The sequence below is a fragment of the Phytophthora sojae genome (genome assembly GCF_000149755.1).
Source record: "Phytophthora sojae unplaced genomic scaffold PHYSOscaffold_6, whole genome shotgun sequence".
Classification (NCBI taxonomy): domain Eukaryota; phylum Oomycota; class Peronosporomycetes; order Peronosporales; family Peronosporaceae; genus Phytophthora; species Phytophthora sojae.
In genome coordinates this window covers 1,430,977-1,455,443 of record NW_009258120.1, presented here as the reverse complement: position 1 = coordinate 1,455,443, position 24,467 = coordinate 1,430,977, and the positions used below count along the sequence as shown (strand labels likewise).

The 24,467-nt window shown below is 57.7% G+C and overlaps 15 protein-coding genes across 15 annotated transcripts; 9 read left to right on the top strand and 6 right to left on the bottom strand.

The window, feature by feature from the left end:
• Positions 1-2,889: 2,889 nt before the first annotated feature.
• Positions 2,890-3,999, bottom strand: PHYSODRAFT_512445 (hypothetical protein; the record flags this gene model as incomplete). Its single annotated transcript, XM_009532423.1, has 2 exons — positions 2,890-3,354; positions 3,427-3,999. The coding sequence occupies 2 exons, from the start codon at positions 3,997-3,999 to the stop codon at positions 2,890-2,892; spliced, it is 1,038 nt and encodes a 345-aa protein (XP_009530718.1).
• Positions 4,000-4,333: 334 nt separating this feature from the next.
• On the bottom strand, positions 4,334-4,669 carry PHYSODRAFT_410023 (hypothetical protein; the record flags this gene model as incomplete). The annotated part of the gene is made up of 1 exon (XM_009532422.1): positions 4,334-4,669. A coding segment is annotated over one exon (336 nt), but the record flags the coding sequence as incomplete, so codon positions are not given.
• Positions 4,670-5,165: 496 nt separating this feature from the next.
• On the top strand, positions 5,166-6,124 carry PHYSODRAFT_335049 (hypothetical protein; the record flags this gene model as incomplete). The annotated part of the gene is made up of 3 exons (XM_009532421.1): positions 5,166-5,231; positions 5,619-5,759; positions 5,822-6,124. The coding sequence occupies 3 exons, from the start codon at positions 5,166-5,168 to the stop codon at positions 6,122-6,124; spliced, it is 510 nt and encodes a 169-aa protein (XP_009530716.1).
• Positions 6,125-6,585: 461 nt separating this feature from the next.
• PHYSODRAFT_346979 (hypothetical protein) lies at positions 6,586-8,598 on the top strand (the record flags this gene model as incomplete). The annotated part of the gene is made up of 6 exons (XM_009532420.1): positions 6,586-6,891; positions 6,967-7,134; positions 7,375-7,736; positions 7,813-8,110; positions 8,193-8,366; positions 8,444-8,598. The coding sequence occupies 6 exons, from the start codon at positions 6,586-6,588 to the stop codon at positions 8,525-8,527; spliced, it is 1,392 nt and encodes a 463-aa protein (XP_009530715.1). The 3' UTR covers positions 8,528-8,598.
• Positions 8,599-8,768: 170 nt separating this feature from the next.
• Positions 8,769-9,083, top strand: PHYSODRAFT_259154 (hypothetical protein; the record flags this gene model as incomplete). The annotated part of the gene is made up of 1 exon (XM_009532419.1): positions 8,769-9,083. One exon carries the CDS (start codon positions 8,769-8,771, stop codon positions 9,081-9,083), a length of 315 nt encoding a protein of 104 aa, XP_009530714.1.
• A 588-nt stretch (positions 9,084-9,671) lies between these two features.
• On the top strand, positions 9,672-10,324 carry PHYSODRAFT_513976 (hypothetical protein; the record flags this gene model as incomplete). Its single annotated transcript, XM_009532418.1, has 3 exons — positions 9,672-9,718; positions 9,856-10,075; positions 10,157-10,324. 3 exons carry the CDS (start codon positions 9,672-9,674, stop codon positions 10,322-10,324), a joined length of 435 nt encoding a protein of 144 aa, XP_009530713.1.
• PHYSODRAFT_511380 (hypothetical protein) lies at positions 10,316-12,032 on the bottom strand (the record flags this gene model as incomplete). Its single annotated transcript, XM_009532417.1, has 4 exons — positions 10,316-10,407; positions 10,483-10,611; positions 10,657-10,943; positions 11,098-12,032. The coding sequence occupies 4 exons, from the start codon at positions 12,030-12,032 to the stop codon at positions 10,316-10,318; spliced, it is 1,443 nt and encodes a 480-aa protein (XP_009530712.1).
• Positions 12,033-13,332: 1,300 nt separating this feature from the next.
• PHYSODRAFT_361204 (hypothetical protein) lies at positions 13,333-14,752 on the bottom strand. Its single transcript, XM_009532416.1, has one exon. It carries the CDS (start codon positions 14,663-14,665, stop codon positions 13,796-13,798), a length of 870 nt encoding a protein of 289 aa, XP_009530711.1. The 5' UTR covers positions 14,666-14,752; the 3' UTR covers positions 13,333-13,795.
• Positions 14,753-15,056: 304 nt separating this feature from the next.
• Positions 15,057-15,463, top strand: PHYSODRAFT_316615 (hypothetical protein; the record flags this gene model as incomplete). The annotated part of the gene is made up of 3 exons (XM_009532415.1): positions 15,057-15,131; positions 15,219-15,293; positions 15,371-15,463. The coding sequence occupies 3 exons, from the start codon at positions 15,057-15,059 to the stop codon at positions 15,461-15,463; spliced, it is 243 nt and encodes an 80-aa protein (XP_009530710.1).
• Positions 15,464-15,589: 126 nt separating this feature from the next.
• Positions 15,590-19,135, top strand: PHYSODRAFT_354966 (hypothetical protein). Its single transcript, XM_009532414.1, has one exon. It carries the CDS (start codon positions 16,132-16,134, stop codon positions 18,343-18,345), a length of 2,214 nt encoding a protein of 737 aa, XP_009530709.1. The 5' UTR covers positions 15,590-16,131; the 3' UTR covers positions 18,346-19,135.
• A 1,246-nt stretch (positions 19,136-20,381) lies between these two features.
• Positions 20,382-20,970, top strand: PHYSODRAFT_354965 (hypothetical protein). The gene is made up of 2 exons (XM_009532413.1): positions 20,382-20,712; positions 20,813-20,970. Exons 1-2 carry the CDS (start codon positions 20,398-20,400, stop codon positions 20,918-20,920), a joined length of 423 nt encoding a protein of 140 aa, XP_009530708.1. The 5' UTR covers positions 20,382-20,397; the 3' UTR covers positions 20,921-20,970.
• Positions 20,971-21,319: 349 nt separating this feature from the next.
• On the top strand, positions 21,320-22,181 carry PHYSODRAFT_351880 (hypothetical protein; the record flags this gene model as incomplete). Its single annotated transcript, XM_009532412.1, has 3 exons — positions 21,320-21,766; positions 21,853-21,941; positions 22,019-22,181. Exons 1-3 carry the CDS (start codon positions 21,338-21,340, stop codon positions 22,179-22,181), a joined length of 681 nt encoding a protein of 226 aa, XP_009530707.1. The 5' UTR covers positions 21,320-21,337.
• A 195-nt stretch (positions 22,182-22,376) lies between these two features.
• Positions 22,377-23,014, bottom strand: PHYSODRAFT_354962 (hypothetical protein). Its single transcript, XM_009532411.1, has 2 exons — positions 22,665-23,014; positions 22,377-22,581 (listed from the first exon to the last, which is right to left on the bottom strand). Exons 1-2 carry the CDS (start codon positions 22,983-22,985, stop codon positions 22,501-22,503), a joined length of 402 nt encoding a protein of 133 aa, XP_009530706.1. The 5' UTR covers positions 22,986-23,014; the 3' UTR covers positions 22,377-22,500.
• A 164-nt stretch (positions 23,015-23,178) lies between these two features.
• PHYSODRAFT_513891 (hypothetical protein) lies at positions 23,179-23,568 on the top strand (the record flags this gene model as incomplete). The annotated part of the gene is made up of 1 exon (XM_009532410.1): positions 23,179-23,568. The coding sequence occupies one exon, from the start codon at positions 23,179-23,181 to the stop codon at positions 23,566-23,568; it is 390 nt and encodes a 129-aa protein (XP_009530705.1).
• Positions 23,569-23,844: 276 nt separating this feature from the next.
• PHYSODRAFT_514747 (hypothetical protein) lies at positions 23,845-24,378 on the bottom strand (the record flags this gene model as incomplete). Its single annotated transcript, XM_009532409.1, has 2 exons — positions 23,845-24,042; positions 24,175-24,378. 2 exons carry the CDS (start codon positions 24,376-24,378, stop codon positions 23,845-23,847), a joined length of 402 nt encoding a protein of 133 aa, XP_009530704.1.
• Between the last annotated feature and the right edge of the window lie 89 nt (positions 24,379-24,467).

The window sequence follows — 24,467 nt, the reverse complement described above, 5'->3', positions numbered from 1 at the left end:
GTAACTCTAACAGACGACGTCTGTTAGAGGTTCGAAAGACTTTCTCGACCTTGGTGTAGACACACCAAAGGCTACATACATTTACGACCACCACGACGGGTGGCCCATAGAGACTTAGGACTCCTATTGGCTGAGAGCAGCATCTCTTAGCCAATGAGCGACATGCTTAGCATTGGAATTCTGCCAACCAGCCGTTGGCAGATTCCTATCTTAGAATATTACATTTAGAGGAAGTCAGAAACATAAACAAAAATATCAGTTCTCATTTTAACCCAAAAACATTATTTGGATCGTTTATTTAGATTAATCTATACTCGGAGGCCCGAGTATAATTAACTCTAATTTAAACTAGGCTACGCTTCCTCACATACATGCGCACACGTGTAAGCTAAAGTAGTGGGCCAAAGTAGGCCCATTACAATGTGGACGTCCACCATCGGCGATGCCATCCCGGCGAACTGGGATACCGGGATACCGTTGAAGCGACTGGGGCGGAGCAGAATGTATTGAAACCAGTTCAAATCTTGGAAGGCGTCCGCCGACAACTGGTGCCGCCCGTATCGGTGCGATGTATTCGCGGCGGTGTGTAGGCGTTGGTAAAAGGCCCTTGCCGGTGGGCAGCACGACGCCACGTGGCGGAGCGACCCCAGGAGCTGCAGCAGGTTGGTCTTTGTCGTTGTGCCTCCGTCGAGGAGTGCCTGCACTCGCTGCTGTGCCTTCGAGATCTTTCTGCCGGGATGGTGACTGTGCCGGCGCGTGTGTCCCACAGCAGGCCCAGCGCTCGTCCTTGCTCACTCCATTGCGTAAACTTGCGGGTGTTGATTGCTTTGGGCCCAAGAACTGTAGCCATCGCTCGTCGTAGGGCGAGGTTAGCCTTGAAGCATCGAAGGTCGCCCTCCGGCTCGATGCACGCGTGATCGTCACACCAATACAGCCCTGTCAGTGGTCGTGACACTGCAGTTGTTGCGCACGGCGATTCTTCGTAGAGGCCGTTGATGAGCGTTCCCGGTAGGAAGTACCAAGCGGGCGATCCACACCACCCGAAGCCACATGCGAGGTCCACCACCAGGTACTCGCCCAGGACAAACGCAAACATGTGCGCGTGATCGGCGCTGGCCGGCACGTGCCGGAATGCGCCCGCGACGCCCCCGAGCATCAGAAGAATCCGAATGTCCGGGTACTCCCGTCGCAACTCGACAATGCGTCGAGCGATGTCAGCGGGCGGATTGTACTTGATAACCGGGAGGTGGGAATGTCGTAATGCGGGCTGAAGGATTGTGAGGCGATGGACCCGGAGGTTACCCGATGGTGACCCGAGAGTGAGCCACTTGAATTATGGGACACCGTAGCTCGGCGTCCCGTATAGAAGGCCGGCGACTGATTACGAAACCCGATGGCGTATTTACGGAGATCCAGAACGGGGAGGCCCGTAACAAGGACGATGACACCGCACGGAGACAGCAGATGACGTCATGAGGTAAAGGCGTGCAGCATACTGGTTGGTTGGTTGGCCGGCAGACGAGCCGCCGGTAGATAGGCAGTTCAGTTCAGAATTTCCAACAACGAGACAAGGTACTTCTTCATATTAGTCTTTGTGTTGTGCGGTTAGCGCCTACGTACTGTTTCCTACCTACTTGCGAAGTGTACTCGGGGTTCTGGATTGATTTGGCCTCCCCGGTAACCTTCTAGTAGCGTAGTGTGTTGCATTGTCTGGACTCAGGAGATCAGCTCTCAGTGTTCGACAGTAGGACACTCTAAACGGTTTAGTAAGGTATTGGTGTGCGTCTCGCACTTTGGTTTGGACCCGCAGACTAGCTGCGGCAGGAGATCTCCAGTAGATCTCGTACATATTGTACAACAAGTTGTCGTACAGTGGGAAGAGTTACCTCGCTGTACAAGTGCATCCGCGACAGAGTTAACCTAAGTCTCTGCCTGCGAGTGTAAGGAACCCCATATTCACCCCTTCATATTACACGTCTTCTAGGAATTACGCTAGATAAAGATCCGAGTCTTGCTACAAGGGTACACAAGGTGAGGCCTAGAGATCTCGGGACTAGTTCTCGTTGTCTTTGGGTATTTGGCTTGCAGGGGTAACCCCCCCCCCCCCCCCCGTAGTTGCGTGGCAGGACACGTGTGGGAGTTTACTAGTTTTTATCTGAGGGACTCCACCACAGGAACGATCGGTAAAGTCGTTGATTGACGAGCCTTCAGGAAATGAGTAGTCGTCGATAACCCGAATGTCGGTGCCATCCTTGGCCACCACGCCGATGGGGGAGAGGAAGATGTCCTGCCACTGGTCGAGCAGGGACGCCCGGCGACCAGGTAGCGACCGTCGGCCTGGCCCTTGCGGATGTGCGCCCAATCTTGCGGGAGGTGCTCGTCAATGGAGCTGAGGTTGCGCGGCCGGGATGGCTGGCGGGCGGGGCGTGACGGTAGCCACTCGGGTACGACGCGATAACGAACGACCTCGTTCCAGCGACGCGCAGCCTCATGCAGCGCCGGGTCACGCGGTAGGGGCAGCTCGTAGAGATCTTTATTCGGACGGGGATCGGTCTCTGTCTGGCCCCGGAGCAGTCGCACGAAATCAGGTAGCGGGAGTGCCGAGGCGACCGCCAGGTCAGAATGAAACGCGACCATATTGACATCCAGTCCGTCTTCCAGCGTCTACGCCGGGGTGCTGGACATCTCCACGCCCCACTGAGCGGCAGTAGCCGCAACTTCCTTCGCAATCTCAGCCCGACAATGTGCACTTAGCAACTCCAAACTCTTCATATATTTGTTGTGTTCTGCCGCTGGACAACTGCGTGTGGCAGTGTTTGTCAGCGGCCGGCCAGCATGGGGCTGGCTGGAGGATGCAGGAAGGGAAGAGCTGGCTGAGACCCCGTCACCTCAGAGATCGGCGAATTCCGGCGCGAGATCTCCGAAGTGTTGCTTGGTGTGGTCCTTGGCCTCACTCGACAGGGCCGTAGGGCGAAAGTGGGCTCGCCCTTTCGCGAAGCACTGCCCGGGTGTGCCGTTGCCGCTGCACCCCATCATGGACAGGTGCTTGAGGCAATGTTGCTGCGAACCTTGCTTGGGCAGACCTCGCGCCATCGACTTGGGTATTCTTCCTGTGAGCTTCGCCGGTTGGTGTTCCTTGCCCTTCGAGCGGACCTTCGGCGACGGGTGCTGCTGCGCCTCGATCATCGCTGTCAGCTTGTCCAACTTGGCCTTCTGTAGATCGTACAGCAGCTCCGAGAGGAGTGAGTCTTGAAGCGTAAACTCGTCAGTGATGCGGGCGGCAGCCGCTAGCCCCACCGAGATGACCAGCCCACGGAACTTTCCCAGCTTCATGTTGATCCACAGCAGAAGGCGCTTGGTCGTCTCGCGGTCCGGGTCGCCACCATCGGCGAATTCCTCGATGAAAGTGATGGCGGCGTTCAGCACGTCCACCGTGGCGGCGTTGTAAAACTTGCGTCCGAAGTGGCGCAAATTCGTGAGCGCCTCGAGCAGCCCGGTATAGGACGGCTCGGCCGCCGCGGGCTGCAGACCGTTCTTCCTAGAGAAATCCGTCATGTTGACCACCGCCCCGCTCGTCTCCATTGTCGAAATGTGTGATTCGCGGACAAAGTGCATAACCGAAAGACCGCGAATGTGGAACCCGAAATCGAACGCGCCGCGGAGAATTGGGGGAGCAGCACGAAAGCAGGTTTCACGAGCCTGCTGAGCACATTCGAGAATACATTGAGCATCCTTACCTTGGTGGTTCGGGTGACCGATAGCATTGTGTATCTGCTGCTCCAGCGTCGTTGGGCGGAAGGTCGTCGATGCACGTCCGCGGATTTCGTCCACCGCGCTGAAGGATGCCTCGGCGACCGCCGCTGCAGCTGGCGTCGTCGTGCCCACTCCGTTGCTGCCGGGCGCCGCGGGGCCCTGCCCAAACGCGAGGACCTGCTGGCGAACGGCCCGGGCATCGGCTGCGTCATCCGCCTCCGTGTCAGAGGCAGTCAGGTCAGTCATCAGCGCGTCTGCCTCTGCTTCGTCCGGCGCCGCCTCGTGAACCTTGTGGCGCGTAGCGGGGCGTCCGTCATCGCCCGCCGAGGCTTTGCGCTTGGTCGGGGCTGGCTTGGCCGTGGAGGGGGGGGTTGAACATACTCGTGCCCTTTTTGCCCTTCTTGTTGAACGCGCAGTCCAGGACGTGCTGGCGGGGCGCCGTGATCACGGCCAGCGTGTCGGGCCGGATGATGGGGACGGGGGCCTCAGCATCAAAGGGCACAGAGAGGGACTAGGCGACATTGGCTGGCAACCCCGCCCGGCTCTTGCCGCACTGGGCGCTCACCTCATCCATCAGCACCACCATCTCCTCCGCGTTGACTGCCGAAGCATTCTGCCCCGCACCCGTCTGGAGGACGTAGTTGACCCAGTCGACCTTGATAACATTCGGCGGTTGCTCCAGTTTGAGCTTGACGGGTACACCGTCACCGCGGACGTGCAGATAGGGGTGACCCCCCGCCATGTGATACCCAGCGACGACGCCAAATGTCCATTCATCCAATGATGGTCCGTCCGGCATGATAAACGCGATAGGATGCCCAACGAATGTACCGGGCCACAGCTCGCCTTCCTCATCGCCCCCACGGCGCCGTTGTAGGACAGCGATGTCGACTTCCTCGTCCAGCGCTTCGTCGTCACCATCGAGTCTGACGAGAGCCACCTTGGCCTTGCTTCCTTGAACACTCGTGACCCGGACGTACCGAAAGTCGGGAAGAGCCGGGATGTGGGCCGGCCCGAGAAAGGCGAGAGCACCGGGGACAATAGCGGTTGACACCATTATTGGAGCGAGAAGACCGGAACTGGAGCGTGGGGAGCGCGGAGCGAGGAACTGGCGTTTAGCTTCGAGCGAGAAACTTTTTGCACCGTCGGGCGCAGGGCCCCAGCAGCCCCGACACGCCACCACGGCACGCTCGACCGCACACCTGGCGGCACGCACCCGACTCTTCGACACCCACCACAACCACTCCCTAAGGGGGCTGCCCCCGTGGAGTCGACAACGTGATGGCGGACGCGGGTTCACGAGCCTGGAGCAATGATCATGCACTTTACGCTACGTGGACTAACTTGTCTTGTGGTTGGGAACAGGTCCCAGTCCCAGCGGCTTACGAGAATCTCTTACACTTTTGGGATCAATGCTGCGCAGCCGGGCCCTTGCCGGCACTACCTCAGTGACGTACCGAAGCCATTGGCGCCAGTGGGTTCAGTTCTCGGCATACATGCGGTGGTCGGAATGGCTGAGTTCTGATCGGCGCGACAACAGCACTAAACTGGGGCTGTTTGCGATTTTTTGTTGGCGACACGGAGTGGGCGACACCGAGGCAACCAGTATGGCACTATTCAGCTGAAGCTGTCGAGTATACGTGGTACCACAAGCGCTACGCGGGAATCGAAGTTGAGCATGCCCCCGATTTTGACATGCTCATGCGTGGGATTCGCCGCCTTTCGGGTCCCCTGACGAAAAAGCAGCCCCTTACACCGGCATTTCTGAGACTGCTTTACCGTCGCCTCGATTTCTCTCAACCCCGTCAGCGTCTTCTGTGGGGCTCCGTTTTACTGGCCTACTTTTCCTATTACGGCGCTCCGAGTACCTGGTCGTGGAATCCGGACGGCACCAGTACTGCCTCAAGTCCGAACACGCGCATTTTGCCGACCGCCAAGGAGCTCGCGTTCACTACCTCGCGGCCGAGGCTGTCACGATCGGCCTGGCTGGCGCGAAGAACGACCAGGTCGGTCGAGGAGCGTGGAGGACCATGCATGCGACTGGCGACCCGTGCTGTGTCCGACAAAGGCGCTGTACCACGTGCTACGAGCCCGAGCGGAGTTGCGGCAGAACGCGGCACCAAATCTGTGTGTCGACCTACGGGCGGGTGAAGTATCCGACAGGCTCAAGGCTGTGGCCTCCAGTATTGGCGTTGACCCGCATCAGTACGCCACTCACTCGGTGCGCATCGGTGGCGCCACCGCCCTGCTGTCTGGGGAGGCTGATGGCCTCGCAATCAAGCTCCTGGGCCGCTGGCTGAGCAACACCTACGAGAGCTATCCCGTGCTAGGGCCAGAAGCTACCCTCGGCCTCTCAAGTCACATGATCTGACGGCACACGCTGGAATAAAACTGATCAGCCCAAGTCTGAAGCTCCGGCAAGCACTTTCTTGGGGGGGGCGCTCACCGCACCCTCAACCTGGGGCGTGAGGCCAATGAACGATTGCCCCCTAATTCAGATGTCTTGCGTGTTGAAAATGCTGAGATATCCTAGATGGATATCTCAACACAAATCCCTGGGAACTGGGTAATCGAGCTGCTAAATGTGGCTCTACCTGTCCTTAAAACCTTTAGAAGGCCGGCCCAGCGCTAGGCAGGGAACTGTAGACCTAAGCCTTGCTTCGGGTCTACGTTTGCGGGTTGTTCATGCTTCTCGAACGCCACTGATGGTGATTTGGTCTCTGCATCACGATAGATTTGCGGGTCATTTCACCCCCTCCAATCCGAAAACATGGGCTGTACATTTTCCGTTCAAAAGTTGTAGTTTGCCAATGGCAAAATTGGCAAATTGCCATGACATCCCGGTGCGAGCATGACCAGCTTTGCTTGGCCCCGTCGAGTCACGCGCAGCTAGCAGGCTACACGCAGCGAACTCCACAGCGGCTAGTAGCAGCCACGCGTTCTTCCGGCCGAGCGCCCAAATCGAATGCGCAAGGGAACGTATCCGCCGAGGCCTCGACATTCCCTGCTCCGCTCGTGCTACCGGACGACGACCTGTCACTGGGCCCGAAATACGACGACCAGAGTTTCAAGTCTTGGCTGCAAGAACCAGAGAGAAACCCAGTCACGGATAATAGGAGGACGGCGTATGTGGTGCCCGTCCCGTCAGTTGGAACGAGGGTCAAGCACATGTAGGAATGGACTCAACCTAAAATCCCTACGGGGGCGGCCAAGAAAGCTCCAATTCCTCGTCCTGACCCAAAAGAGGTGGTGAAGTACCTCGCTGCATTCTATACCAATCTCCCAGTGAAGTTGCTGTCCAAGCCCAAGCTCCAGTTCACGTCGTGGGACGACGCGCGACCTGCCAAGAAGCGCTCGAAAGCTTCGTCGCGCTCTCCATCGGTTATGTACATACTATGAAATACTAGCTGTGATGTAGCAAAGTTTCACGACTGTGCCTTTAGTTCTAGTGACAATATACCTCCTATCCAAAGGGCCTGTGTAATTGTTTTTAAGAAAATCCAGCTTGCGGCGGTTGCGTTGGAGGCTCCAACGCAACCGCCTCCAACGCAACCGCCGCAAGCTGGATTTTCTTAAAAACAATTCCAACTTGGAGGCGTGGTTTGTGATTTTGCACGATAGATTACCGAGCCTGGAGCTCCACACGCAACGAGCATCCGTCTCGGGACGGACCTGAAGGAGCGGTGGGCGACTTTGTTGCAGATGAAGCCGATCAAGCTGCAGGCGGCGCAGTATTACTTGAAAGAGAGAGGGCGCTTTGTGGATGACACGAGTGCGTTCTCGTACTCCACGCGGTTTGTGGAGCAAGGTGGCTGCTACTGCGGCCAGGTGTACGATGTCGTGCCGTTTGAAGGCGTGAGCTCCATCAAGCTCGTCTACGATGCTCTCTACCACTACTTCGCTAACATGGAGATCCGCGTTACTGAGAGCCTCGGAGATATTACGATTCGCGAAGACGACGGCAGTTCAGAACCCGGATGCGTGTCAACCGTATGTAGCCATCTCGTTTCCAGCCAATCGCCGTCCGCGTCCTTTGGGCGACGGCGGATCTTGTGCCAGCGGTCGTGCGGCGCCGAGAGCCCCGCCGATCGGGCGGATCCCATTGAGCGATTGCCCGGCGATGGTGGAGAAGCGAGGGAGCACACGCAGCACGGCGACCGCGCCGCACACGCTCGAGTTCGCGCCGGCGTGCAAGCAGCTGTCACTGGTGCTGCTGGCTATCTTCGTCATCAGCTTCACGGTGACATGGTACAAGGTCTGGTGGGACTCGCTCATCGGAATCGGTGTCATGGCCTACGGCTACTGGGCGCTGCGCGACACCAACCCGGTCAACCTTGACGCAGCTCGAGTTCGACACGTACGTGCTGCTCTGCTAGACTTTAAATCAATTATTCTGCCGTCCAGCAGCAGATAGATACTAAGATTGTTTATGCCCGCAGTTCCATTACGGCACCGTCCTGAGCCTGGTCTGCCACGTGATCGCAATGGGCGAAGTCACCTACTTCGTCATCAAGATCTACCTGCTGGACAAGATCGTCCACGTGGAGGACAGCCCAGGCGTCCCGCTCTTCGTGTTCCTATACTTGTTCCTGCTGTTCGAGATCGGCGTCACGGTGCGATGGGTGCAAGCCCTGTCACATTGCAGTGAAGTGCAGGGACTGACGTTTTCTTGTGATGCTTGTGCCAACAGTCTTTCGGGGTGGAGCGGACGTACAACCTCTGCCAGGAGATCTCGCGGAACGAGTACTTCCTGCAGAGCGAAGCGCGCGTGTGAGCGACCGACATCCCAGTACAGTAGCGTTTCGGCAGGATACACGGGCAAAGCTGTAGTGTCAGTACCTACGTGCCCCCGCCACAGCCAATAACATCTTACATTCATTCCCCTGCTTTTGTTTCCTCCTTGCCTTCACACATCTACGTGTATCCATCGACACTAAATGGACTAAATATTTGGACCATATGGACCATTCAGAGAATAGTCCGTCTCAATTTCATATTCCCGCGCATATTCGAGCATGGAGTCACCGACGGAAGGAGCAGCGGCGCCGCGGACGTCGACGATCGGAGCAGGCAGCGAGGCGGGCACGCCCATGGCTGCAGAGCGACGGCCTTCCGCGCAGCAGGAGGAGCGCGAGCGCGGCCGCGAGGAGTACCTGTCAGGGGTGCAGCGCCGCATCGAGTCGTACGAGAACTGCGCTGCAGCCATCACCGCGGCGACGACGTCCCTGCAGCAGCTCAGCGGCCACTTGGAAGCCATGCAGCTGGCCGCGCAGCAGCTAAACGCCTTCACCGGCGGCTGGTTGGCAGTCTGGAAGCGACCTTCAGATTAAACGACGAATTTGAGCCGTGTCAAGCAGTATTTAAAAAGAGGAGAGCAATGCCAAACGCCATAGGAGGAGGTGACGAGTACAGAAGACCTAGAAGTGGTAATAAAAGCGCTGACCGTGGTGGTGGTGGCATTGAGGAAGAAGAATTGAGAGCCTGGTCAGGTGGCAGCTTTAGATCGGGCGACTGTTCATTGCGGGTCGTTGAGATTGTTGCAGTAGCTATGCCTGCAGAGCAGGAGAATGCGGCGGCAGGAGTCGACCGCCCGAAGCGCACATGGAATTCGTCTACAAAGCTGACTCAGCCGCGACGAGTAGCGAGACCAGAGGCAAGGCCAAGAGGGAGACCAGGGAATGGCTCGAGTGGACACGACCGAACAGGAAGAGCGACGTCTGCAAAACCAACTCGGATTCCTCAATCGAATTATTCGATTGGATTCGATTCGAATAGGAACCGAGACCACGGTGGCGAAGAGCGTGCAGATGAGAGTGAGCAGCGGATACTGACGCGAGAGCTACTGGAACGCGCAGTATCGACGGCATTTGGCGGACTGCTGCAGGAGTCGACGCTGGATGCGACGGCCTTCCCGGATCATGAGTCACAGTCGAGTGAGCTGTCCAGCGTCCGCGACAAGGAAAACGTGAGATGAGATAACTGTTATCATTTGTGTATGTGTGAAGGTCTCACGTTGATTTTGCATCCTGTTTTGCAGACACCACCGATCGAGAGCCCGACAACACAAATTGAGGCAAAACTTCGCAAGACTGTGGATGCCAGTACCGCGCTGTCGGCAAACCATCGCCAGCGTCGGCGCGAGCATGCAGAAGCTTTGCAGCGGGCGTCAAGTGACAGTCGCACAGCTAGGGAATTCCAGCGACGTATGAAGCACGCTGCATTTGAGCACCGCGAGCGGAAGATGGCGGTGCAGGCCTTGCAAGCGCGTATCCAGCGGGATATTCAATTCCTGACTGCAACTGCTGCGGATCTAGAGAAACGGGTAACGCAGAAAGCGCTTGGAGCTTTGAAGTGAGCGATACGGACTAATTGCATATTGCTTTGCTTTTCATTCTGATGCTAGGAATTTCTCCTCGACGACGCGTTTGAGAGCTACGAGCACGCGTTGCGTCTGGAGCTCGGTCTAACTGACAGCGCGTGCTCCTCTAGCAAGCAGAAGCAAGGTGGAGCGAGTCCGGACGCTCGTACTAAATTAATGGGGAAGCGTGCATGCCTAATATCTTCAAAATGAGTTGCCTCGCAACCACCGGATACCGCGCAGTCCATTGCCGGTGGCAACGTTGTTCTCGAGCCCGTTGATGATGTATCCCGCCGCTACACAGCAGATCGAACGCAGGTTAATCACAAAGGCCATATATCTACCAACAAAGCCAGCAATGCGACAAGTACCTGCGTTGGTTTCTCCTTGGTGATGCAGCACAACCGTCGGGGCCTTGTTCGGGTCGTAGTCTGGGGTCTGCATCAGCAGCGAGTCCTTCCGCAGCATTTCTCGCTGGTGCGCCGTCAGCTCCTTCTTCGCTGGGGCCTCTCTACTTCGACTAGGGTCTAGCAACCGCAACTCACTGGCCGAGACTTCGCCTTCTCGGTTCATATCCTCGTCGTATTCGACTTCATAGCAGTCGCTGTTCGGCTCGGCGTCGGTGATCGTGCCTGGGAACCAAAGTCCATCCAGCTCGCGCTCAACTCGCGAGCCCACGCGGAACACCGAAGGCCTCCGATGCTTGTCGTCATGAGCTTCTGCCCGCTCGGTCTCCTCGAACTTGAGATTCTCCACGTTCCCGTCCGCGCTGCGGTCAGGATGGCCGTCATCGCTCGAGCTGTACGCTGTCTTCATGCTGCCCGTGTTGAACCTGTCGCCACCATCGACACGGTCGCAGCTCTCGGGCACTTTTAGCCCTCGGTCCTTAAATAGGATGTGCTTGGTGAAAGTTCTTGTGTAGAAGTTGTTCTTGTGGAAGTTCTTGTTGTTGTGTTATCTACTACTGGTCTATTGTGTTCACTTACGCCTGCACATAGGGCGTCTGGATCTCCTTCTCCGCTGCGTGCGCGCCGTTGGCGCCAGCGTTCTCGCTCTCGCTGCTGTCGTCCGCGATGGTCGCGTCGTCTCCGGAAGCTGCCGCCGTCTGGCTAGGGGTCAGGTAGAAGTCGTCCTTGATCTCGAACTTGACGTAGCGCGCCACGAAGCGCGCGAGGGCGTCGACGGCGCGGTGCATGCCCTCCCACCGGATGAAGAAGAAGTAGGCGACGCCCAGCCCGAGGCCGTCGGCCGAGCCGACCGAGACCTGCAGCGCCGTATGGTCGCCCAGGAAGTAGCGACTGTAGGGCACAGGCGTCAGGACGAGCGTCGCGAAGAAGACGACGACGGCCTTGCGCCCCACGGACCACCGGCGCACGCGCTCACCGACCCCCACGATGGCCTCGAGCACGATCCAGATCCAGAGGCCGATGGCGTTCGTGGCGTGGCCCGACGGCAGCCCGTTGCTGACGAGGCACGAGCCGCGCGGGCGTGGGCAGTCGTCGCAGTCGCCCAGGACCTTGACCAGGATGACGGTGTTGAGCACCGTGAGGATAATGGGCAGCAGGATGGCGAACACGCGCGTGTAGCAGCGCGAGCGCAGCAGCGCCTCGACAATGATGGTGATGAGCACGAGGTACGGCACCATGCTGTAGACCGTGTAGACGACCTCCCAGAAGGTGACGCTGTAGAGCGGCATGCTGAGCGAGAAGAACTTGCGCATGATCCACGTGCCCGTGCAGGGCCCGCGCTCGCAGCGCTTCGAGTCCTCGCCCCACATCTCGCAGCACTGCGCGAACGTCGTGCAGCGCACGTAGTCGACGCTGTCGTCATCGCTGTCGGAGCTGGCCAGCGCTGGGGCGGCCAGAAGAGCGGCTGCGCTGAGCACCAGCGGCCAATATCGGGCGAGCGGGGTCGGCGCCATTGCTGTGGTGACGGTCCGAGGAGCGGAAGTGGGTCAATTACAAAGTGGCCGCCAAAAGACAGAGCAACTTGATCGCGGTGGTGATTACGCGTACTCATTTGGACACGGAAAGGCGAAATGCCCAATTTTCGTCTACCATCTAAAAGCTAGAAATTATAATAAAAAATATATGGTGACGCTAGTGGGAAGTGGGGTGCAACGATGCCTGCGAATCCAGCAGCAGGACATAGTTCAATTCAGTGGTCAACAACGACAACGTGGATGCCTACCGCAGATCCGTGTCCGCGATATGCGATAATCAGTCGTCGCAATTCTTGTCTTTGAGAGTATATTGCCGTCTACGCAATACTGAAGTGGTGTTGCCTTCTTGTTCATCGTACAGCAGGTTGAGGTATTTCATCCGAGCTTGTGTTGATACTAACTTAAGGTGATAGGTGCCCTTGATGTTCGTACCGGGACGGGGGCTATGGATAATCAAGGAGTCGGCCAGAGATGCTAAAACGAAGACTTCGGTCAAAATCAAGACTCTGAATATAATATTAAAAAAGAAAAGCATGTGCTGGAATGGTATTATCTTAAACCTTACAATATAAAAGTTTTGTTTGAGTGAATAACACCGCACGCGCGGTTTTGGGATACCTCTACTAGTCGCCAAAAAGTCTTCTTGCATGTTCATATGGATCCCGAGGAATCACATTGAAAAGCCTCATTTGCTTATCAGAGGCCCGCCAACGGCATAGTTGAAGATTAGGCCTGACCAGTGGTATTTTAAGACACGTAGCGGATAGAGAGATCTCAGAGAAACAATAATTAGCTTGATGTATTGGAGTGCTGGGCTGGCGAGGGCTTCATTTTTCTTTCTTGCGAATGTTCGGCAGAAAAGGTGTCGACTTTAGCATTCGCGAATATGTGCAACCGGAACTTCCGTAAGGGCAACCGAAGTATGACGCAGGTGAAATTGACATTTTTTCATATCGGTGGAATGATTATCAAAGGTGCACGACTAATTTTTTTAGGTCGCACTACTATTAAGGTGAACAGTGCACAACCGTCGTGACAGAGGGGTCATTTCTTAAAAGAAAACAAAGCTTCTCTCACTAACTGTAAATAAAACGACCTTTTATACTTAAGAGAAAAGAGCCTCCAGCGATAATATGTGTCCATCTCCAAAAATGGGCACATTGGATAGGCGTTGGATTCTTTTTTTTTATCGATTACGCCCGCATGTCTCCATTTCCTGGCGTGATCTTCAAGGCGTCTTGCTCCCAGTTCTCGAGCTCGAGTTCGGCGGCGGAGCTGCTCAAATCGTGCAGTCTCGCCTTGTCCACTGCCTCGCCGCGCATGGTGGCTAGTAGGCCCGCCGACGAGCTGGGCGCTGCCTTGGCGCCGAGGCGGTCTCCGCAGCCTCCCTTGCAGCGATTTGATTTGCTGCGAGCGGCGATGATTATGAGCCAGGGGCAGCAAGACAGACGGCGGGCCAGGGTGGGTGGTTGCCGTCATGCAGCGCTGGACGATCGTCCGCTGCTAGGCCTTTGCAACTCGTATGGTTAGACCGAGAGCCGAGGCTGGCCAAGCTGACTTAGTCGACTCGATTAAGGCGGTGCCAACTCAGCTTCGAGCAATGTGGCAGTGTGTCCCAGGACCAGCAAGCGCGCTCGTCACGGAGCAGCTTCAACACGTCCGACTTACGAAAGAGCTGCTACGGGATCAAGTCTACTGCATGCAAAAATATCAAAGATTAATAAATTTTACTTCTGTCTTAACTACTTCATTGCCGTCGCGCCTTCCATCGAGTCGGCGCGCGCGTACGCATGCTGCTGCTGCTGCTGCTGCAGATCGGTGGTCATTAGCGAGGCCAGTGGCTCGCCCACGAGGTAAAAGTCGTTGGTCATGTTGAGGAACCGGAAGCGGCCCTGCTTCATCCGCTCCGTGGCGCCAGGCAGTCGTCGCCCCACCACGTAGCGCAGCACGAAAAAGTAGACGAGTCCGAGCACGACGCCGTCGGCGCTGCCGATGCCGACCTGTAGCTCCGTGTGGTCGCCCAGGTACACGCGGCTGTATGGAACGGGCACGAAGAGCAGCACGAGCCCGACGCATGTAGCCGCCTTCCTACCGGCGCTCCACGGCTTGCCGACGCCAAGCAGCGTCTCGAGGATCATCCACAGACACAAGCCGATGGCGTTGGTGGCGTGGCCCGAGGGCATGCCGTTGCTGGCCACGCAGCTGCCGCAGGGGCGATCGCACTCGCTACACTCACCCAAGCTCTTGACGAGGATCACGGCGTTGATAATGGCGACGATGGGGATGAAGAGGAAGGCGAAGAGCCGCGTCCAGCTGCGGCGGTGCAGGATGAACTCGAGCGCGAGCGCGATCGGCACGAGGTACGGCACCATGCCGTAGGAGGAGAAGACGACGTCCCAGAAGCCCACGGCGTCCGTCGGCACGCTGACACTGAAGAAGGTGCGCGTGACCATGTTCATGCTGCACGGGCCGCGCGCGCAGCGCTCCGAGTCGCTGCCGCAGAGCGAGCAGCACTCCTCGGGCGAGGAGCAGGGCGCGTCCTTGGCCGCGGCGTCGGTGGCCAGCAGCAGCAGCGCTATCAGAATAGCGGGAGGAAGGCGGCGGAGCTGCATCGAAGTCTTGCCTGGCGCGCGGTGAATCCACTTGTGCGCCTATGCACCGCGCCATGCCATGCTCGCGCGGGCGGACGATAGGGGCAACTTGGAGGCAGCCTGGAATCAAAGCGAGACAGGCGAGCCCGGCGCATAATCATCCTTATATTGATTGGTCGAAATTGCGATTTAAATTCGTTGATTGGTCCAAAAGGTCGCTTAGAACTAATGCGTCTGGTGACAGCATTTTTGCTTATGGTGGTGTCAACTAATTCCTCTGACATACCATAAAACCAAATATATGATCTGCTGGGTATCGTTTTAGCAGGGTGACGCGGTTTTCACGGTGCGAGCCGCTATAGCCGCCCAATCTGCGGAGCCACAGCCCCCCGAGGAACACCACTACAGCAGCATGTCGTCGGGCTTCGGATTCAAGGGCCGCGAGGGCCGGTGCTACCAGTTCTGGAAGGACGTGGAGCAGTGCAGCGTACGTACTGCAGCCTGCTGCTGATGTTTCTGTTGGTTGTCTGTGTGTGTTCGAGGCGCTAACTTTGTTGCTGGCCGCGCGGAGCAGAAGGACACAGAGTACTCTGGCCAGTGCGGCAAGCAGGTCGAGGACTACATCGAGTGCCTGCACCACAGGAAGGAGGTGCGTCGCGTCGCGCCATGCATGCTACTGTTATTACAGGCTCGTGGACTCACCGCTGTGGTTTTCCGCTGGAACAGTTGACGCGCATGAACGTGGTCATCACGCAGAAGGAGAAGGAGGAGGCTGCTGCTCGCAACGGCGGCGACCACGGACACGGCGGCGGGCATTAATTAAGGTCTGCAGCCGCGCTCGGCCCTGAACGAGCCGTAACAGGAACAGGAGCGGCCACCGAGCAGTCATCGACCTTCCCTGACATCGTCAAAGCAGAGAAACTGAGAGAGAGACAGGAAAGCAGCAGCAGCAGCTCGCGATCAATACAGAGATGCCGTGTGGAACATGTACAGCTACCCTATCTGCCTTCGTCGTGCTGGCCGGACGGGAGATCGATCGTCCGACAACGACTCGCCGCATCACGTTCGACCCGCCGCCACTTACTTTTGATTTACCTTGCTTGCTGCCTTGGGCACCACATTGACGGCGTCTGGGACCGGGTGTCGCTTGTTCCGCCTGCCTGCAGAGAGAGCAGAGGAATCCACTCGAAGTGCTTGAAGCGCCAGGTTTCCATCGACTGGATTCCGTGTGTGCCACACCGGCCGACCTTCCTCGAAACGGCCAGCACTCAGCCCACTTCTCGTCTTGCGCGCGGCTCGCAGACAGCTGCAGAGGCGTCAGGCCGGCGCACGCGCGCTCTCTTTTTCTCACTCTTGCTCTCGCTCTCTGCAGGCAGGCGCCCGCTCACTCAGCCACTCGACTTCGTGTCTCCCATCGAGCCAAAGATTTGCTCGTGAGTGCCCGGGGCCGATCTTGAGGAGCCGCTCGCGACGGTCTCAGCTCGCAGATGCACCGCTTCGAGGAGCTCAAGTGCATCGGGCGCGGCAGCTACGGCTCCGCGCACCTGGTGCGGGAGCGTGCAGGTATGCAGAGCCGCTACGTGGTCAAGAAGATCCCGATGGAGCTGCTCTCGGCCAAGGAGAAGGACCAGTCGTTCCGCGAGGTGGAGCTACTGGCCAAGCTCAAGCACCCCAACGTGGTCGAGTACAAGGAGAACTTCGAGCTGGACAACGTGCTGCACATTGTCATGGCCTACTGCGATGGCGGCGACCTGGCCGGCAAGATCAAGGAGCAGCAGAAGATCCGAGAGCAGATCGTCGGCCCGGATAGCAACCCGGCGGACCCGAGGGGATACTTCTCCATCAGCCAGGTACTGGACTGGTTCGTGCAGATGGCGATGGCTATCAAGTACCTGCACGGCCAGCGCGTGCTGCACCGCGACTTGAAGACCAGCAACGTCTTCTTGACCACAGAAAACGTGGTCAAGCTCGGCGACTTCGGCATCGCCAAGACGCTGGACTCCACCTTGGACCAGGCCAAGACGGTGGTGGGCACCCCGTACTACATGAGCCCCGAGGTCTGTGAGAGCAAACCGTACTCGTACGCCAGCGACGTGTGGTCGCTCGGCTGCGTGTTGTACGAGATGCTCGCACTGCGCCACGCCTTCGACGCGCCGAACATACTCACGCTCATTCTGAAGATTGTGCAGCAAGACTTCGCCCCGGTCCCGCCGCATTACGACAAGGACGTCTCCAACTTACTGCGTATGCTGCTGGATAAGGACCCTGAGGGCAGGCCCAGTATGGAGGAGATCTTTGCGATGCCCTTCATCCGTCACCACATGCAGGGACTCATGGCTTCGGGCGGCTCGCTCAAGGTGAAGGTGATTAACCCTGTGGCTCGAAGGCCGCAACATGGCTCCGCTTCTGCGGTCGGTAGGCGACGACTGCACCCAAAAAACGTGTCGGCACGTCGATCTTCCGGTGAGAAGCGGAAACTGCGACTGTCTGCTCAGTCACCTTCATCTCAAGCAGCGCCCGTAGCGCCAATGCAGTGGATGCCGATCAGGTCTTTCAATGAAGATGAAGACGACGCAGACGTTCGAAATGAGCTCGAACTGCTCGACGCCAGCATAGTTGAGGAGTCGCAGTTGAGCTTCCGGCTACCGGAACGAAGCACCACGCCAGAACCCCTCGTGGTTGCTACAGAGGAGAAGCCACACCCACCTCGAGTAGATAATCGGGAACGAATGCTACACAACGAGGAAATCGGTGAAGAACTGTCGAACACCATGACCTCACCGATACGACCAAAGCCTCGCTTGGCTTCGAGAGACAACAAGCCCCTAGCGTGGGGGCGGCGTGAACACAACGGCAAGGCACGTGCAGATGGTGGTACCCGTTCCAGCGTCAAAGACGACGACGACGACGATGACGATGATTCACGTTTTCATGCTGAGGCCGAGGAGCTCATGAACCCGAACTTTCAGAGTGAGTACAGCGAGGAGTGCATCGACAGCTTGCAGATTTACTATGGATCCAAGGAAGCCCAGGACACCAGCGGTCCAGCTCCCAGTATTCGTGATACCTTTCGACTACGAGGTGCTGGGCGACCGAAAACACCACTAAGCACTCCTGAGCCCCGCCAACCGAACCCCTCCGCAGGGACTTCTACAGCCGACTTGCAAGAGAATGAAGATGTCCTCGAGCTGTCCACCTTGTCCCTGGATGATGCTGGCTCGGAGGCACCGTCGCTCAGCGAAAGCTCAATGATGCGTGAGTTGGAGCTGGACGCGGACAGCGATGACGACGACCCGTCCGCCGACACATCGTCGAGTGAATACGAAGCTGAAGAGAACTTTTACAGCGACGACTCGTCCGACTTCTTCGACCAAAGCGGGACGCAGTACAGCGATGACTTTGAAGACCCCGACGCAGAAATTATCGAGTACGACGACGACGAGTTCGTGAGCGAGGAGGATGAACAGGAAGCCGATCGCACAAGATTTGCTAACAGGGAAGAGGAGGAAGGCGCCACCGACTTGGATGACTTCCGCACTCCACCCCCACTCACTCCTTGCAGACCGCCGGGAGATGACAATGGCCGTTTCGCACGGGTACCGAAGCTCGAAGGCCCCGCTGAAGTACAATGGGTCATGCGGAACGTAGCGCAGAGCCTGATGCTGACTAGAGACGACCTGCACCCGCGTCAAGCAGCGTAAAAGCGTAAAATGGGGAGGTCCTGCAAGCGCGGTTGATATGATTATCTTCCTTTAACCTCTGCTTGCATGTATAACATGTAAAAAAAACTCCGTTGTACCGTGGGATCACTGCTGTAGCTCAGTTATCCAGGACGCTCCGAGTACGCCACATCAGGTTCAATTAAGCGTTGCGCGATGCCAAACTTTCGTTAGGAGACGCGCGGAATGCTGAGATACCTTCCTCTCCGCCTTGGACTTCCAGGATCTCTCCCTTTGGCAGGAAGTACACTTGGCCCTTGGACATGGGCCGGCCGTCAGCAGTCCCTGAAGGCTCTACGGTCGAGCCGTTGCCTGAAATGACGAGCACGATCGAGTCGCCCTCTCTTGCTGGCAGTGCGTAACGCTGACGAGGCTTGAGCTCAATTGCTTCTACCTCGAATTCCGGCACGGGGGAGCTGTACAACCGTGCGACGCCATCGCCCTGGATGTCGCCCCTGTACACGCTCGGCTTGCCCGTGTGGTATGTTAGCATGGAGTGCAGCGTCTCCTTGTCAATAAACTTAGGCGTGAGTCCCGCTCGAACAACGTTGTCCGAACATGCCATGCACTCCACACAGTCACCCGACAGGTACGCGTGGGGCTCGTTGGCGTCCAGGAACATGGCCTCGCCGGGCTCCAGCGTAATGTAGTTGAGCAGGTAGGGACAGAAGCAGCCGATGTCACCCGGGTACTCGTTGTCCAGGCGAATTACAAGCTTCTCAAGCGCACTCAAGCTCGTCAAACCCTCCAATCGGGCACGCAAGGTGCGGAGCTGCTCGACAACATTATCCGTCTCGGCGTAGACGAAGCAGCGGAAAAACTCGCGCAGGGCCGCTTCGTTCTGCTGAGTCACCAGCCGCTGTGCCACTGCAGTGTCAATGCAATTCGTATCAGAAACCTTTTACATCTCCACTACTCCATTGAAGCCTGCATACCTTCAGCATCTACAAGTGCGTGGAGCTCGGGGACGGTCTGAATGTGAGCAGCAATCTCGCTCATCTCGCGGAATTGGCACCTGCAGATAGAAACGTCAAAGCACCTCGGTCAGAGACACGTCAGACATCCAAACAATCAGGACGTTTAACCCACAGAGCCTCGAAACGCGTGAGCGCGATGGTCATCTCCGGCTTGTGGTTCGGGTCCTTGTAGATCTGCGGGAACTTGGCGTGCAGCTCGCGGGCCACCTTGAGGTCCGGGTGCGCCTGAATGGACAGCGCCTTGCGCACTGACAGCACCTTGAACAGGTACGGCAGGTCTCCCGTCTCGTTGGCACGCAACGCCCGGATCCAGTCGCTCAGCAGCGGCGACTCGCCCTCTTCGTCTTCACGCACTACGCGCGAAGGGCCATTGGGGTGCGTTCCCATCCTGTTGGTTGCAGCAAAGTCCGTTAGACGGTGCGCATGCGTGTCAAATGGATCATTGAGCGAGTGGTGCCCCCTACCAGAGCTCCGCGTACTGCGTGCCCGCATCCGCCTTGAACGACTCGTCCGCAGCCTCCTGCAGGCAATGGCAACAGCAAATGCAACGAATAATCAGCACGAATCCATTGCAAACTGAAGCGCGTGTCAACCTCTTGGGGTTATGACACGCACGCACCTTGAGCTGCGCGACGGAGCTCTCGATCCCGGACTTTCCCCACGCGTAGGTCTGCGCCACGCACTTGAGCTCCTGCATCTTGGTCGGCGCTGGCGAGGGCGAAGTGAATGCTGTTGTGGCCGCCGCGATGCGATAGCAAGTGAGCACTCGGCGTCCTATGCAACCGCCGAGTGGAATTGAATACTGTAACTCCCCACATGCGAAAAACTATCATCGCGAATCTAAATGACAAAACTTCATTATTCGGAAAATAGCTTTTCGTGCACCTATTATTTGTATAAGGACGCTAATAACAAATGTAGTCGACATTGTTGTGTATGGTCTGCTTGGGTTTCACTTTTCCTAATTTACTGTACTAGACGAGAGTTAAACACGTTTTACCGCGCGACGAATGCTTGGGACCAATCGGATTGTTGCCTTCGGTCGCTGCTAGTGACGATGGCTGCGCAGCTGTGCGCCGTGTGCGAGACGGCCGAGGCCAAGTACAAGTGCCCCACGTGCCGCGCGCCGTACTGCAGCCTCGTGTGCTGCAAGAAGCACAAGGAGACGCCGTGCGAGCCGGCGCCGGCGCCCGAGAAGCCCCAGGAGCCGCCGACTGCGACGCCAGCCACTGGCTCAGCCTCTGCAGTGGAAAAACAGGAGGAAGAGGATGGCACGGAGAAGCTCACGGACGAGCAGATGAGCGTGCTGAAAACGTCGGCGGGCGTGAAGGAGATGCTGGCCAACCCAGCCATCATGCAGGCGTTGACGCAGGTGCGACTACTGCAACGGAGGGGGGGGGGTTAGTTGGCTGCGTGCATTGGCACTAACTCGTTGTGTGACTGTGTTGGATGTTGGTGGTGTGTGCGCGCAGATTGATAGTACTCAGGACAAGATGAAGACGCTGGAGAAGGCGCTGCTGGACCCCGCGTTCGCCAAGTTCATGTACCAAGCATTGGACGAGGTGGTGCCGGCCAAGTAGACTACCGGTATGCCGGGTGGAATATTATCATACAGCAACGCTTTCTGTACAAATTTGAACTGCGCGATGGCAGTGTCATTCTTCAATGCATGTATCGCTCGCAGGTTCTCTATTGGTGAAGCAGGAGCGCGGCCAGTCATCGAACAGCGCTGCGATACATGTATTGCAGGTAGAACATGCACCACTGAGCTTGTCTACGAATGTCTACGCTCGCTGTGCAAATACCTGCCATAATGTCCCTGTTGTTGTGCTTCGATCACCCTCATGACCTCGTGGGAGCAACTCAAGTCGTCGGAGTCAAGTTGAAGTGACCCGCAATAAGCGTCTTGTCCCGAAAAGATTTGTGCAATTGTTGACCCGCAGATACCGGCTCCACACTTGAAGCAGAGACCGAGACCGCGGGACACGCAAGACAAGATGCTGACTCGGTCGAGCAAGACGCTGCTGCAGACACCCGGGGCGCGCCGCGGCTTCCACTCCTCCATCGTGAGCTCGCTGGTGCCCATGGTGCTGGAGCAGTCGCCGCGGGGAGAGCGCGTGTTCGACATCTACTCGCGCCTGCTGAAGGAGCGCATCGTGTTCGTGCACGGGCCCGTGAACGACGACATGGCATCGCTCGTGACGGCGCAGCTGCTGTTCCTCGAGTCGGAGAACCCGGAGAAGGACGTGTACATGTACATCAACAGCCCCGGGGGCATCGTCAGCTCCGGCCTGGCCATCTACGACACCATGCAGTACATCCAGCCCAAGGTCAACACGCTTTGCATGGGGCAGGCCGCCTCCATGGGCTCGCTGCTGCTCGCAGGAGGCACCCCCGGCTGTCGGTCGGCGCTGCCCAACTCTCGTGTAAGTATCGCCATTGTTGGGGCACTATGAGGCTGTGAGTATCATGAAGTGCTGACTGGCCTGCCTGTGCGTGTTGGTTGCTGCAGATCATGATTCACCAGCCGTCGGGAGGAGCGCAGGGCATGGCGAGTGACATCGCTATCCAGGCCGAGGAGATCATCAAGCTCCGTGCGAGGTAAGGGGGTTGGAGTTGATATGAGTTAATACGTTGTGGGACCATGGTCTCTGACGGGGTGGTTGTTGCTCTTACAGGTTGAACGGCTTGTATGCGTCCCACACGGGGAAACCCCTCAAGGTGATTGAGCAGGCGATGGATCGCGATCTGTTCATGGACCCGCGCGAGGCGCAGGAATTCGGCATCATCGACTCCATCATTGCTAACCGGAAGCCCACGGCGCCCTCCAGCGAGCAATAACGCGGTTAGAACGCCTTGAAGGAATCAACAAGAACGATCAAAAGCACCGTTCCAACATAAATGCAGCGACACAACTGCCGCATCCACGCCTTGCTGCTGTGCTGGTGTCTTCCTCCCTGTTTAACCTGCTACGGTGCACCTTGCACTCGCCCACGACTACCTAGAAGCACTCGACCGAAGACGAACGCTGCGCTTGTGTGAAATTCTGTGTTATTTGTGCGCTGTTGTTACGCGAGTTCGATGACCTCCAACTTCCAGCAGACTGGCATCTGCCTCGCTCCATCAGCAGCCTGCCAGCCTCCCAGCACCTGTCTCCATCTTACTCGTCCATCTCTCCTGCGGGCTCGTCCGCCTCGCCCAGCTCCCACTTGAGGTCGGGCAGGTGGTTGCCGCGCTTCGACTGCAATCATTGCATGCAACAATAACAAGCACGCGTTAGTATATCTGCTCGACGGATCCTCCTCTCCTCCTCCATGGACGCACCGCCTGTCGCCACGAGTCCGGGTTGTAGAGCGTCACGACTCCCATGAGCGTGGCGAAGGCGCCCAGGCCGTAGAGCCAGTGTCGCAGCGCCTGGTACTTGGGGATGTGCGGCGCGTCGAAGTCGATGAGCGTCTCGGGGGCCACGCCGTCGTTCCAGACCAGCTCCGCCTCCTCGTGCAGCGGCGCGGCCGCCTCCTTGATGCGCGCGAACGGCGGCGGGGGCGGGCGGTGCGCGTGGCCGCCGCGGGTGGCCAGCGCCTGGCGACGCACGTTGACGCTGAGGCCGCCGCGGAGGGCGTGGCTGAGCGTGCGGGAGCTCATGCTGCTGTCGGTTCCTGCTTGGGCTCTCTCTGCTTCCCTCAAGACGGGCGGCTCTGGCAGCGTCTGGACTACCGGAATGTGCGGCCGGCTGTGATTGGCTGAATATCGATTTTCCGCCAATCATGAGTCGACTACTTTTTATAGCCCGAATTGAAATGCTGCCACAATTAAATTTACCCGAGTTTCGAGAAGCATGTCATCGGCCACGACGACCAAGCTGAAGCGGTCGGTGCTGCAGCTGTACGCGCAGTGTCTGCGCTCGGCGCGCCGCTGTCCGCAGTGGGAGCAGCGCCAGATGATGACTGCGTACGTGCAGATGAAGTTTCGCGACGAGATGATGACGCAGGACCCGGATCGCGTACGGGCGCTGCTGGCGGACGGGAGGGAGGAGCTTGAGCGCATGGACTACTACCACTCCGTCTACGAGGCCAAGCAGCGAGCGCAGCAGGCGGCAGCTGACGGAGAATCTGCGGAGAGTGAGAAGAAGCGGCCGGCCAATTGTCCGCAGTGCCAGGCGACCTACCCGTCAGAGCAGGCCAACTTCTGCGCCAACTGCGGAACAAAGCGACCCGAGAGCTCATGACGCAATAGGCTTCGGAGGAAATCAATAGGAAATAGGCGGAGGCAGGACGGCGCAAGGGTATGAAGTTGAGCGAGCTATAGTAAGCAGCAGTGATGGAGCAGTGCTTCGACGCCGATCGAGCGCTGAAATATCTCGTTGCACCTGCTAGTGACGCGGTCGATACACCCGCAATATAGGCTTGCATATCTCTGCATCGTCGACTGTCCGCTTGCTCTTGTTGCATCACCACTGCGTACAACAGCACCTGCCAGTCAGCTATGGTTCTTCCCTCTCAATCTACCAGCCCTCGCTACCAAAACTTACAATAAAAAGCGGCCTTCCGACCAGCAAAGCAACGGGCACCGCGCCGTAATGCCGCGAGTCCACGGAGCACGTGGGGTTGTCTCCTTCCACCCACACGTGGCCCTTCGGGACTGTGATCTTGCCCTTGCGATTCTTGTCGAAGCGCGGCTGCAGCTCCACTACGTCTCCCTCCTGCAGCAACACCATCTCTATCAGAATGCATTCACCACTCCCTTTACAGCCCACTGCAGTACCACCTACCAGAGCCAGGATCCGCTTCGTGACAGACTCGCCATGGCATCGCGTGGGCGAGAGGAGCTGCACCACGTCGCCGCGTTCCCAGCTGCGCCACCGCCGCGACAGGCGCTCCACCACGACGAACGAGCCGTCGGGGATCGTGGGGCTCATGGACACGCCGATGCCGTAGGTGACGCTAAAGATGTTCTCCTTTACCATGGACGCCCAGCCCACGATCAGCACGCCGTTGCGCACCAGCTCCAGCGCCTTCGTCAGCCTTGTCGTCGCCATCGCCGTCGCAATTGAGTACATGTGAAAATTAATTGTTTTATTAGGGCACTTCTATTGGATGAAAAGCAATAATTGTTGTTGAAGTGTTT